The sequence below is a fragment of the Haliaeetus leucocephalus genome, unplaced genomic scaffold (assembly GCF_000737465.1).
Source record: "Haliaeetus leucocephalus isolate CR32 unplaced genomic scaffold, Haliaeetus_leucocephalus-4.0 Scaffold339, whole genome shotgun sequence".
Lineage (NCBI taxonomy): Eukaryota > Metazoa > Chordata > Aves > Accipitriformes > Accipitridae > Haliaeetus > Haliaeetus leucocephalus.
Genome location: NW_010972775.1, coordinates 434,973 through 447,552, shown reverse-complemented (window position 1 = coordinate 447,552; position 12,580 = coordinate 434,973). Strand labels below are relative to the sequence as shown.

Sequence of the window (12,580 nt, the reverse complement as noted above, 5' to 3'; positions counted from 1 at the left end):
GAGAGGCTTTGTGGGGTCATGAGTTGATGGGGAGATGGGATGCTCCAGCCACTCGTTGCGGTTCTGGGCACCATGTTGTGTGGGGCAGGTGAGGTTGGACATGCACGCTTCTGCTGGAGTTATTTATCTTGCTTAAAGGATGGAGGCGCATGAACAAGAGAGGGAGCAGATGATTTTGGCAGCTGGTCAGGACTGGGATACCAGTTCAGGGTGGAAGTCTGACCATTTGGTGGCTGTCAGCAGCATTGGCCAAGGAGAGCCAGCAGCAAGGTTGGAGGTTGTCATGGGCTGGTGTCTGTGTCCGCTCTTGGTGACCAGCAAGCTTGGCCTCTTCAGGGTTATAATCATCTCTCCTCAGCAGAGGCTTAGGAGGACATCTCTTGGTGTAGTGCTGGATGCTCTAGAGGGATCTTTCCCTGCTTGAAACCGAAACCCAGATCAGTGCTCACTGCTGACTGATTAGTTTCCTCAGTGTGCTTCTCTTTTGAGGTTGCTCAGTATCTTATCAAGATCGTAAACTGTAAAGAGAGGAGGTCTGAGCAGAGGATGAGCAGCTAGCCCCAAAACTGCTGCAAATCCTTGTGAGCCAGGGTGAGGGGATGACTGACTGCGGCTGGCTTGGCTGGTGAACCCCGAAGGACAGGAGGGTCTCCACCCTACCCTTCCCTTGGCCAGGGAAAATCAGCCCGTCAGCCATCCTTCTTCCAACACTGCTGTAATCTGCTAGCGTGGCAGAGCGGCCAAGGACCTTGGCTTGTCAGCGGCAGGGTGACTTGGCCGTGGTTTCACTTGGCGTGTTGGCTTTCCAAGCCGGCTCTGGCTGTGAGATGTGGTTTCCATGTGCAAGGAGAGCACGATGGCTGGTGCAGTTGGCTCTGCCATCGGCCGGATCAGGCTCTGAAGCAGATACTTGTGCAGAGAAGAGAGATGTCATCTGAATGCCTGCATCTTCAGGTGGTCACAGGGTAGATAGACTTGGGAGGAGGAGGATGTTGGTTTTCACAGGCGCTGGAGGGAGACCGCTACTCGTTTGTCCTGTCCTGCCAGTTGCGTAGAAGCCTGTAATTTTTTTTCTTCTAATGAGCCATCAGGTCCAAAGTCATTGACTGCATTAACATCTGAGCAATAGCCAAAAGGCATCCTCAGCGGGGATGATTAGACCAGCTTTGCCGTCAGGGAAGGAGCTTGGCAGAAACTCTTTCAAGTGGGAGAGCAGATGTCTCCTGCAGAGGGACGTTTGGGTGTGATCTATATGACTACAAAGTGCTGGCTCTTCAGGGTTACGTGGGTATGGGCACGCCAGGGTGGGAGAGATCTGCGAGATCCTTGTCCTCTGACGGGGTGTGGGACTTGAACTGCCTGCTGGCACAAGCATTGAGAAGGTGGCAGCCCTGGGCTTGAGGTTCTCCAGGAATGTAGATGCCTGTTGATACTTGCTCTCCTTCCCGTATTCCTGATGGTGACCGGTGTGTTTCTCCTTCCCCACAGATGGAGTCTCCGGTCTCTACGCCTGCTGTGTTGCCCTTGCACCTCCTTGTCCCTGTTGTCAACAACGACATCTCGTCGCCTTGTGAGCAGATCATGGTACGCACCCGCTCGGTGGGAGTGAACACCTGTGACGTGGCCCTGGCCACCGAGCCCGAGTGCCTGGGCCCCTGTGAGCCTGGGACCAGCGTGAACCTGGAGGGCATCGTCTGGCAAGAGACGGAGGACGGTAAGTGTCACTGGAGAGCTTTTTGCTCTCCTACAATGTCATTTTGGAGTTACGGCAATCCCTTCCTTCCCGTGTCCCTGCTGTGTTGCTTGTTGGCACATCCTGGGCTTTCCCCCCACCATCTGGGTGGTCAGGACAGAGGAGCTGTGTGGGAGCAGCCCTTAATCTGTCCAGCAAAGGGAGTAACGGGCCAAAACTTGCGTCAGCCCAACGCGTTGCGTTATCCCCTTGCCCAGACAGCAGGCAAAAATCTAAGCTGCTGTTTCTCTGCCTTTCTACAAGAGCTAACTTGTTCTGGAGGTGCCAGAGGAAAGGCCGTGCCAGCCTGCATGGGAACTTGACGGAGTTGACTTCGTTTCTGCTTGGCAACCCACAGGTCTGTCACAAAAACGCTCAAACCCTGGGAGGTGGCAGAAATCTCCTGCTGGATTAAAAAACCCCAGTGGAGCTTTCAAAATCGACTCGGCGGGAGATCAGGCTCTCGTCTCTCTTGCCAAGCCAATCGAATCTTTTTTTCCGCTGGAGCTCGTCTCATCTGCGCACAGCTTGGTTTGCTTTCCCAGGTCCTTTGATGGGTTTTCGTTGCTGTTGAGACTCTGCCAAGTAACACAGGGATGAATAGGTGGCTCAGTGGACCACGGCGAGTGCTGGAACCCAGCCTTCCCTCCAGCCTTGTTGGGATGCTGGAGGTTTCTGCTTTGGGAGGCTCGGCGTGAGCTCCTCGTATTTGTGTCTGGCTTCAGCTGGGATCTGGAAGCAGAAACAGAGCCCAGAAGCACAAAGGTGAGAGAGCAGCAGTGGTGGAGGCCAGTTGATGGTTCATCTCAGCTGGGTACCCAAGAGCTCCTCTTGGACATCTGCTCTTGCTCTTCCATCGCCGCTGCGTGCAAATGAAGCTGTTGGCCTTTATCCCCTGGCTGCTCCTCACTGCTGCTGTCTTTGTTATCTCTGATGGAAGCTGAACTGAAACCTGTGTTCCCATGAGCTGTTACCAGGGGGGTTCCCTTCTTGCCCCGTACTTTGGGAAGGTGGGGATGGGCCCAGTTTGCATTTCCTCTCTCCCCACTGGGAAAGTGTTTTTTGAAACTGTGGTTGGTGCAGGACCGAGTGCTGTGATGGCCCCCAATGTGGAGGTGGTGAGCACTGAAATTGTTCCCATTGGGAAAAGCATCATGACCTGAACTATTTGGGAAGAGAGGAGTGTATGGGCCATGCTGGAGGAGACTGGGGTGTGCTAGCTTGGGATGGGGACCTCCACACTCTTTTGCCCTCTCTGCTTCACCATCCATTCCGTATGGAAAAACTCATCCAGATTGAGGCAGCCAGGAGCTGGAAGTGCATTTCTTCTGCTGCTCCAAGGCAGAAGGACACCACACATTGTAAAATTGGGCCTGAGGATCCTCTTCTTTGAGCTGGCCTTGCTGGTGGGGACAAGAAAACACAAAGCAAGAACAATCAGGAGCCCTGCTCTGTGCACCCCAGGGCTGGGGGATCTGCCAGGGGGATCTGCTCAGAGGAAACCTGCAGAAGGTCTTCTGCTGAGCTACCAGCACACTGGCACTGCTTGTTTGGTGTCTGGAAAGAGCCTGATTGCTTTACAAGATGCAATACCTTCAGCTAGGGAAACTGAGCCATGGCTGGGCTGACTGTTGGGACATGCAGCAGTGCAGAGGAGCACTTCTGGGCCCGCATGCTAAGCCCCCCACCACCTCCCCATCCCCACCAGCATGCCATTCTGGTGTCATTTTCCTCAACAAAGAAGCCCCAGAGCTGCAGAGTTCGCTGAAAATCCAGGACTGCTGGAGACCTCCATGGGCAGTGGCAAAGCTGATGAGAGCTTGGACCTTGCAGGGGGCTTTTTTGGGGGTGGAAAACAGGAGAAGAGGCTCATGGTGGGCAGAGGAGCCCCACGTGGCTGTGCCAGGAGGGATGAACAGAGCATCCCCAAGGCAGAGAGTGCAAAAACATCCTCCCCTCCGCCAATTCCTGGATGAGAGGCAGTGACATGGGAGCGGTTTCTGGTTTCCCCTCCCTTTTCTCCTGCTCCTCACCCCACCTTGAAGCTCTGTGGCCCGTCTGCCTGTCTGTCCGCATTACCCCTTGCTTCTGCAGCCACCGTTTTGGCGTGTGCCTTGGGGGTGCCCTGCGATTTCCCACAGCCTGGCTATTTTTAGTCTGCAGTAATTCAATGAACTAGCGCAAAGATCCTTCTCTGCCAGCTGCTGCTTGGTTGCCGCTGTCGGGAGCGATGACTTCTATGGCCAGCCCTGCAGAAGACAAGCCATGCTGTTGCCTTTGGTCACTTCTGGTCATCTGCACACGTTGGCTCCTGTCATAGCAGCATCTCTCGTCCTCAAGTGAAAAGTCAGGGTGAAACTGTCCCTATTTCTGGCTTGGCATCTCTCTCCTGCCTTCCTGTTGTTAATGGTGGGAGTCAAGGGCAATGCTGGAGGAGATGCTAGCCATGGCTGTCCAAAACTGGAGCTTGTGAAATGGATGCAGCGAGCATCTCCCCTTGCCCAAAGGATACAAAGGAGAAAGCTACACCAAGGGGATGTCTGCAAAGCCAAATAAGATGCTTTCACCATGTGTGAGCACGCCTGTGTGTCTGGAGACTATCCCCAAGATCTCCAGAGGGTTCTCAGCACCCTCACCCAGAGGGGTCTATCTCTCTCCCCCTGCTCCTTGTGATGCTGCAGCCTCGCAGGACCACTTGGAAAGACCCCAGGGCAGCAGGAGCAGCTCTTGGCTTGCATCGAGCATCCTCTCCAATGGTGGAGAGGAGCTTGCTGGCTCAACTGCAGCAGCTGCTTTTTCCCCACGGGTGACATCCCTGAATCTCCTGGAATGATTGGCATGGGGAGGTACAGAATTACAGTTGCTCCCACTTATGTCCCGGTTCCCTGAGCAGCATGCTGTGGGCTCTTCTGGATCTTGGCTAGCCCCCTGCCACCGGGCAGCATCGCGAGCGGTTCCCACCGAGCCTCTCAGGAGATGGGCATCTCTTCTCAGCAGCACGATGCCTCCTTGAAAATTGGATTTGTGTCGGACATGCTCATTAGACTCTTGTAGTAATTGCTCTGACGTGGACCTTTTTGCAAGCTGCTCTTTTCCCAGCTGTGTGGTATGGGGGCATGTTGCCCCCAAGCCGAAGGGATCTGTGTTGCTCCGTGCATGCTGGCAAAAGTGTATTTGGGCTCAGGCAGTTGCTATTTACCACCTTGTTCACCCCAAAGAAGCCCATGGCTTGTTGGAGACGTCTGTCTGCCTTGAATGTCTCTGGAAGGGGTTGGGTAGAGGAAGGCAACATGGTTCTTTGACCAGAGCTCCCTTTTTATAGAAAATGGCTTTTGGGTTGGCCATGGGGCTGTGAAACTGGGGAGAAAGGCTCCTAAAGCCAAAGCCCAGCAATGCTGGAGCAGCCTCAGAAGGACAAGCTGGAGCTGACCCATCTGACATGGGAGCACGAAGCTCCACCACATCCCTTCTGCCTTGAACACCAGCTTTGTCCTCTCTGCCTGCTAGAAAACCTGCTGCAAGACCGTGATCGCTGCCAAAGGCATCCCGGTGGGCTCCCACCACCAAACATCTGGTTCTGAGCTTTTGGTCCATCTGCTCCGCTGCTGCTCCAGGTTGGTGTTGGGCTGAGGTCTGGTCTTGCCAGTGGTGGGCACCGATTGTACGTGCTCTCCCACGGCCATGCTGGTGACACTGTCCCTTTGCTGAGCCCGTCTTGTGCAGGGATGTGTTTTATTGAAACGCCTTTGGTGGGGAGCAGCTGTCTTGGCAGTTCCCCTAATTCTGTTAGGTGTGATTTTGATCTGCAGGAACTATTAACTGATCTAATTACACCGGAAAGCATCGCTCTGCTGCCTCATTAGCTGCTGGGTCTCCTCCTTCCCCCTCAGTGGAGCTGGTGTCACCTGGCTTGGAGCATGTCACCTCCTTACCTCCACTTGCAGCGAGCAGACCGTTTCCCAGCGCCACAACGGTGCTCTTCACAGCTGAAAGAAGCTGGCATCTGGCGCGCAAAACCTCTGAGCAAAGAGGATCATGGTGTGGCAGCACTGAGAAAACGGGAGCAAACTCTGCATCCCTTCCTCCAGCTCCGTGCTGGGACAGCGATGGCAGGTTGCCCACGGCGGAGCTTTGCGCACTCCAGGTGTTTGGATTGCCCCTTTGCAAACATCTCTTGGGGGTATGATGGAGCGTGAGCACCCCTGGGGTCTGCAGATGCTGGCGTGGATGTGTCCTTGCTTGGAGCAGGAGAGAGATGCAATAGATTGGGAGAGGATGGGGAAGGATTGGAGGGCGAGGGCAAAGACTGGAAGGTTTTATTGTAACTGGGAGGAAGCCTGACCCCAGATTTGATGGCTTTGCTTTTTGAGCATGCTGCCTCACTGTTACCCGCAGCCTTCGGTTGCGCCTCTGGTTGCTCTTTGCCTCTGGGGATGTTTTAAAAGAGGGATGTGCCAAGACTGCACTGCTTATGGGTGGGCTTTGGGGCTTCAAAGGGGGCTGCGTCATCCCCTGCGTCCACATTCCAGTCTTTTTAGCCATGCATACTTGAACCCAGAAACAGGAGGTGAGTTTTTAAGGCTGATGCAGCAAGGGTGAGGAGCGGCAATATGGATTTCTCATTTGCTTTAATGGCATTTCCCAAAGTAACGAGCGGTTGTAAATCCCCTCCAAGGTTGCTGAGCTGATGCACAGGCTCGACGCACTCCTGTGAAGCCTCCTAAAGCTGTGACAACACGGCTGTGACCACTCTCATCTTCAGATCAGCAATCCAGCAGCTCACTCCGGGTGGGAGCATCATCCGGTGCCGCTCGGTGACAGGGCATCTTGTCTCTGGTGCTGCGAGGGTTGCTGGTGTTTCAGGCTGCTGCCTCGCACCCTCCTCCTGTTTCACCGATGGATGGGGAGGCTGCAAATCCCCCGAGCATGGTGGCTGCTCGCGTGTTGGTGTAAAGAAGCAGAGCTTTATTATGCATCATTCCTCGGTGCTCCCCTGGCGCCACCGCTTCGTGTCTAATATCTGCTGGCTTGACAGTGCGGGAAGCTGGAGGAGAGCTAATGCACCGCTTATCGCTCTCGAAGCATCTGTCAGCTTTGTACAGAGGCTGTTTTATCAATAGGTGAGCAATATTCTGCTCCAGACAGGACTATTGCTCACGTCCACCTCCCTAAGGCATGTCTGTAACTGCCCCAGGTAATACCAGCTGGGGCTCCTGCTTTAGCTGCCGAGCGCTGGATTAAAGGACTTGTTTACAAGGAGGCTCTTGAGCTGCAAGCTGCTCTGCCACGCTTTCCTGGGAGCTAAATTGGTTTCGATTCCTCTGCCTCCTTCCTCCAGGAGCATGAGGATGGAGGTCCGGGCTGCTTGCAGGTGGCTCTGGGGGCTTGGTGCTGTGGCTGTGCTCTGCCCTCCCTTCCAAGCCTTGAGAGGCACCAAGGTCCCCAAAATCCTGGAGACATCTTCTGGATGGGCTTCAGGCCATGGAGAGAGAGCTGCAGCCCCGACTCCCACACGGGTGCTGGCCAGCATGTGTTGCAGTGGGATGGGCTGTCCTCTTGCAGGGTGATGTTAGAACCTTGCTCGTAGTCACATCATCACTGTTACCAAAGGTGGACACTTCTTGTGGGGTTTGGGCAGGAGCATGGCAGTGGGTGTTGTGCGTGTTCAGCAGGTCCTGGTGAACTAAATGCCCATCCCATGGGATTAGTGACACGTGGTGCGACTTCCCACAGTCACTTCAGTCATCAGAACTCACAAACACACCCTTGCTGGCTCCTTGTCCCTTGGTGTGACCCAAGCTGAAGGTTTGCCTGCTGCTTTTTCCATGCTCCGGCATCCGAGGCCCCTCTGGTAACCCTCCTGTCCCTTGGAAAGCAGGGCATTAGATGGCCAGGGACAGTCATCTGCCACGGGAGCATCCATCCTGGCGTGGTTTAATGGAATGATCCTATCTCCCTCTGACCCTGCCAGGGAGACTGTATTGAGTTTGTGGCAAGGGTTTCGTAGAGGGGGGCTTCTCTGTGAGAAGACACCAGAAGCTGCCCCCTGTGTTGGATGGCCCCAGCCCCAAGACAGACCTGCTGTTGGCCAAGGCTGAGCCCATCAGCGATGGTGGTAGCACCTCTGGGATAACACATTTAACAAGGGGTAAAGAACTGCTGCGCAACAGGAGCCAGAGAGAGGAGCGAGAGTATGTGAGAGACACAACCCTGTGGACTCCAAGGTCAGTGAAGAAGGAAGGGGAGGAGATGCTCCAGGCGCCAGAGCAGAGATTCCCCTGCAGCCCGTGGTGAAGACCATGGTGAGGTAGGCTGTCCCCCTGCAGTCCATGGAGGTCCACGGTGGAGCAGATCTCCACCTGCAGCCCGGGGAGGACCCCACACCGGAGCAGGTGGCTGCCCGAAGGAGGCTGTGACCCCGTGGGAAGCCTGCGCTGGAGCAGGCTCCTGGCAGGACTTGTGGCCCCGTGGAGAGAGGAGCCCACGCTGGAGCAGGTTTTCTGGCAGGACTTGTGACCCTGCGGGGGACCCAGGCTGGAGCAGTCTGTGCCTGAAGGACTGCACACCGTGGAAAGGACCCATGCTGGAGCAGTTCGTGAAGAACTGCAGCCCGTGGGAAGAACCCATGTTGGAGAAGTTCATGGAGGACTGTCTCCCATGGGAGGACCCCATGCTGGAGCAGAGGAAGAGTGAGGAGTCCTCCCCCTGAGGAGGAAGGAACAGCAGAAACAATGTGTGATGAACTGACCTCAACCCCCATTCCCTGTCCCAGGGAGGGGGGGAGGTAGAGAAATCGGGATTGGAGTTGAGCCTGGGAAGAAGGGAGGTGTGGAGGGAAGGTGTTCTGAGATTTGTTTTTATTTCTCATTATCCTACTCTGATTTGATTAGCAAAAAATTAATTTCCCCAGTTGAGTCTGTTTTGCCCGTGAGGGTAATTGCTGAGTGATCTCTCTCCTCGCTGGGTGAGGTGGCCCTTGTGCTGGCCATCCCCTGCCCCGTGGTGTCCTCTGCTCTCCTGGCAGCAGCAGCTGGAGCTGTTGCAGTTTGGCCACGCAACAGCTTTGGGTGTTGTGTCCTAACGCCTGGGTGCTACGGGTTGTGCCAGGTTCCCTGCACGTGAGCAGGGCTTATGGCAAAGCTGGAACATCCCCAAAGTGGTGCAGCTGGAGGGGAAATGAATTGAAGAAAGGGCATCCAAAAGCCGGGGCATCCCAAAGATGATGCAGCTGGAGGAGGAATTCACAGAAGAAGGACTTTGAATGCTTGCAGGTGCTGGAGGTTTGGTGGTGCCCTGGAGCAGCATCAGTGCAAGATGGATCCCTGCTCCTGCTCACTGGTGCAGATGGGATGTGGGGCTACACTGACTCTGGATCTGAGCTGGTTCACAGACCTGCAGGCAAACTACTGCTCCTTGGGGTGCGAAATGCCACCGGCTGTCATCCCGTTGCCTTGCAGAGGTCACCCCAAAATTAGCAGAAAGCTAGCAGAGCTCTCAGCAGCTGTCCTCTCCAACTGCAGAGGCAACATTTCCTTGCTCCCCACAAGGCTGGGGACACTCCTCCAAGCGCTCTAGCAGTCCCCATGATGGTTGAGGACCCGGCCTCGCTGGAGACAGCTCAGTAGCATCACGGCTGCGTGATGTTGAGCCATGCGATGAACTGGCCATGCATGGGTCTGACAGCATCTCTGCTCGCCGTGGATGCTGGCACGCTGGTTTCTCAGCAGGGTTTGGAGATGTGCTTGGCTGGGCTTGGGGGGGGGGCTTCATATTTGAAAAGGGGGAAAAAGTGCCCCAGGTTCTCCCAAGTGCCCTAAGGGTGCTTGGGGGGGACCTGGGGCATGTTTCCCCTGATGCAATGGCTCCTGGTGCCCACGGCCCTGGTCTGCAAGCAGAGACACCACCACCTACATTTTAACATGGAAGAGCTGTGCCCCAGCAGGGACTATCTATCCGAAAGGCTTAAACTGGTCTAATTTAGGGCTGTGTTGGGACGGAAGACTTCATGCAGCATTATCCTCGTCCATCCGACGTCCCCACCAGCTGGGTGCACCCACTGAGCCTCAGCTCCACTGCTACAGGGCACCCGTGCAGGGACCATACAAGGACCAGGCAGTGCTTTTTTCATCCCCCTGCTCCCTTCATCTCTTTATCCATTTTTTTATAGGATTATCTCATATGTTACCTTCCTAGACGGCAACCTGGCACCGTCAACCCACTGTTAATTTTTCCTGCCGGGGTACGACTCTGCGGTGACGTGAACACTTGGTGGCTAAGTTGCTGAGTGGTTTGCACCCAGATTTGGGTGGTATTGATTGCTTATGAGCTTCAAAGGTGTCACCTTCCCATGAAACCAGGTGGGACTGGAGTTATCCGAGCGGGATTCCTCCTCTGCAAGAGTATCACTGCCGGTCTTTGGGCATGAGCATCTCCAGCCTTGGGGACGCGAGGGCATTGCCTCATCGCTGCCCGCCCTTGCCCTGCCCATGCCTGCTCATCATCCTGCCGCAGGAGGGGGACACAGCGGGTGAAAAAAAGCTGCTTAGGATCTATCCTCAGGGTTTAAATTGTCCTGGGTTATTGTTGGAGGATTAGGAAGGGATTTGGTATGATTGGTTGCAGTGGGTTAAATATAGGCTGGTGTGTGTTGGAGGGTTGACGCTCCAACAGGGAAAGGAGGGACGGCTGTGTGCTGGCTTGCTTTGTCCCTTCATCTTTCATCTCCTGTGATTGCGGTGGCAGGGAAAAAAAAAAATGCCAGCATGTCCTTTCTAATAAGGCACGCTGGCCCTGGGACGCACAAGAGACTCCAGTGACTTGTCGTGCAAGTAACTTCCAGTGGCGCATGTGGTCTTTGCTGGCTTCAAAGGACTGAACCGGCGCTGGGTGTGTGGTGAAGGGGGCAGAAGGAGCTGCTCCTCCGAGCCCTGTGGCCAGGAGGGATGGGGTCTGGGTTAGGGCTGCTGGTCCCTCAGCAGCTGCTTGGTCCTTCTGCAGCTCCTGGGAGCATCCTGCAGCAGCTCCACAGAGGTGTCCTGGGGATGGTGGGTTTGGATTGGGGCACAGGATGCAGCCAGCAGCTTCCCTGGGTTTTAAGGAAAGGGAGGACAGGCTCCTGCCTGCCAAAAAAAGCTGCATTAGGGGGAATGGAGGTAGAACACCCTCTGCATGCCCTCCTTGCGATGCCTGGGATCAGCATCCCCCTCTTTCCCAGCAGTTTCTCCCTGCATGGGGCTGTTGGTTTCGACCCCACATCATCTCCAGCATCACGTCCTGGTCATGTCTGTGTCAAGGCAGGTCCCCAGCACCTTCCTGCAAAGGCAGGACCCAGCCTCTCCTGCTCACCGGGATGAGCCAGCTGTAGGTCTTGGCCATGTGCCGGCACCATGTCTTCCCATGACTTGCTCCCACTGGAGCACCCAACGTTTTCCAGGAGGAGAAGGAGAAAGAGAAGACCTGCATTTCATTTCTCTTTCTGAAGGAGACCCGTGTGTCGGACCTCAGCTCCGTATATTATCCCCCCCAAAGCCTGCAGCTGGCTGCTGGCACAGCACAACGCGGGATACGGGCTGAGATTTATAAACGTGCTTCAGGCACAGCTGCTGTGGGCCCCCTCGGCTCCATCCATCTCCTGGGACTGCGCGGCTGTATATCTCGCTGCGCTCATCAACCCTTGCAAACGAGTTTCCCATCTCCTGAGTTTTACCTTGCTCAGATAAATGTGCTCAGCGCAACAGACTCCGCTCCCGGTCAAATTAGTTCTGTGGTAATCAGAGCAGTCCATGGCGGGGAGGAAATATCTACATTGCTGAGTGATGCTGCAAAAGACCCCTTCACCCCCAAGAAGAGATGCTGAGGGTCCACATCCTTGGGTGCGAGCCAGGCTGCTCTTCTTCTTGAATTGGTGTGAAAAAGCTGAAACCACCAGGTTTTCCGAATGCCCAATGTCTTTGCTCCATGATGGGAGGAGATGCGGTCCCATGGGTGGTTCTCCAGGCAGAGATATGGGGCTGATGGGTGTCCCAGGGGGTGCAGGAGCAAAGTGAAGCAGGGGGACAAGGGTTGTTCCCCCAAGGTTGGGTTTTTGTGCCAGGGGTGGTCACCTGTGTGGGGATGCTGGGCTCAGCTTGCCATCTAGTGGCAGTAACAGCCTTTTCTGGAGGGCTGTGGGGTTCATGGCTGCGCACGGTCGGGGAGGTCATAGCCATGCTGGGAAGTCTGCAGCTCCTTGTTGGGGTCCACAGCCTTGCTGGGAGCTGTCTGCATCTCCCCCGAGGGTTTCACAGCCCTCACTCGCCAGAGATCGCCTTCCCTACCTGAGCACACATGGAGCCAAGGTAGATCTTCAGGCCCCTCCAAATCCTGCAGCCCTTTGGGTGTCACTGGTTAGCATCTCCATGAAAATAGGGAAGAGCGCTGAGTGGCTTAAGGAGGAGAGATTGAGTGGACACCGGCCAGAGCCGTGCCAAGAGAGGGGATGAGCTGGGGGTCTCCAGCTCCCATCTCGGTGCCTCTCTAGCCCAGAGCCCGGGGTCTCGCCTCTCCCAAGAGCCCAAGACCCCTTGTCCACCTTCCTCCAGCCCTAGAGCTGAGCTCTTCCTCCTGCCTATCTTGAGGAGTAGATCCCCCTTTGTCCTGATGCCCAGGGAAGGGCGAGACACTGTGGGGGTCACGCCTGGCCCTGTCTGACCCTCTCCCCTCACCTTACAGGTATGCTGGTGGTCAATGTCACCTGGAGGAACAAGACATACGTGGGGACGCTGCTTGACTGCACGCAGCACGACTGGGCACCTCCCCGGTAAGTGGACGGTGGGGTTCAGCAGCACTGCCTCAGTGCCCTTCACCCAG

General features: G+C 55.5%; 1 protein-coding gene across 1 annotated transcript in view; it reads left to right on the top strand.

The window, feature by feature from the left end:
* ZNF609 (zinc finger protein 609) overlaps positions 1-12,580 on the top strand; it is a 59,333-nt gene that overhangs the window by 41,676 nt on the left and 5,077 nt on the right. The window contains exons 2-3 of the mRNA XM_010571541.1: positions 1,489-1,714; positions 12,443-12,530. Of these exons, the coding sequence (XP_010569843.1) occupies positions 1,489-1,714; positions 12,443-12,530 (314 nt within the window). The remainder of the gene's footprint in view (positions 1-1,488; positions 1,715-12,442; positions 12,531-12,580) is intronic.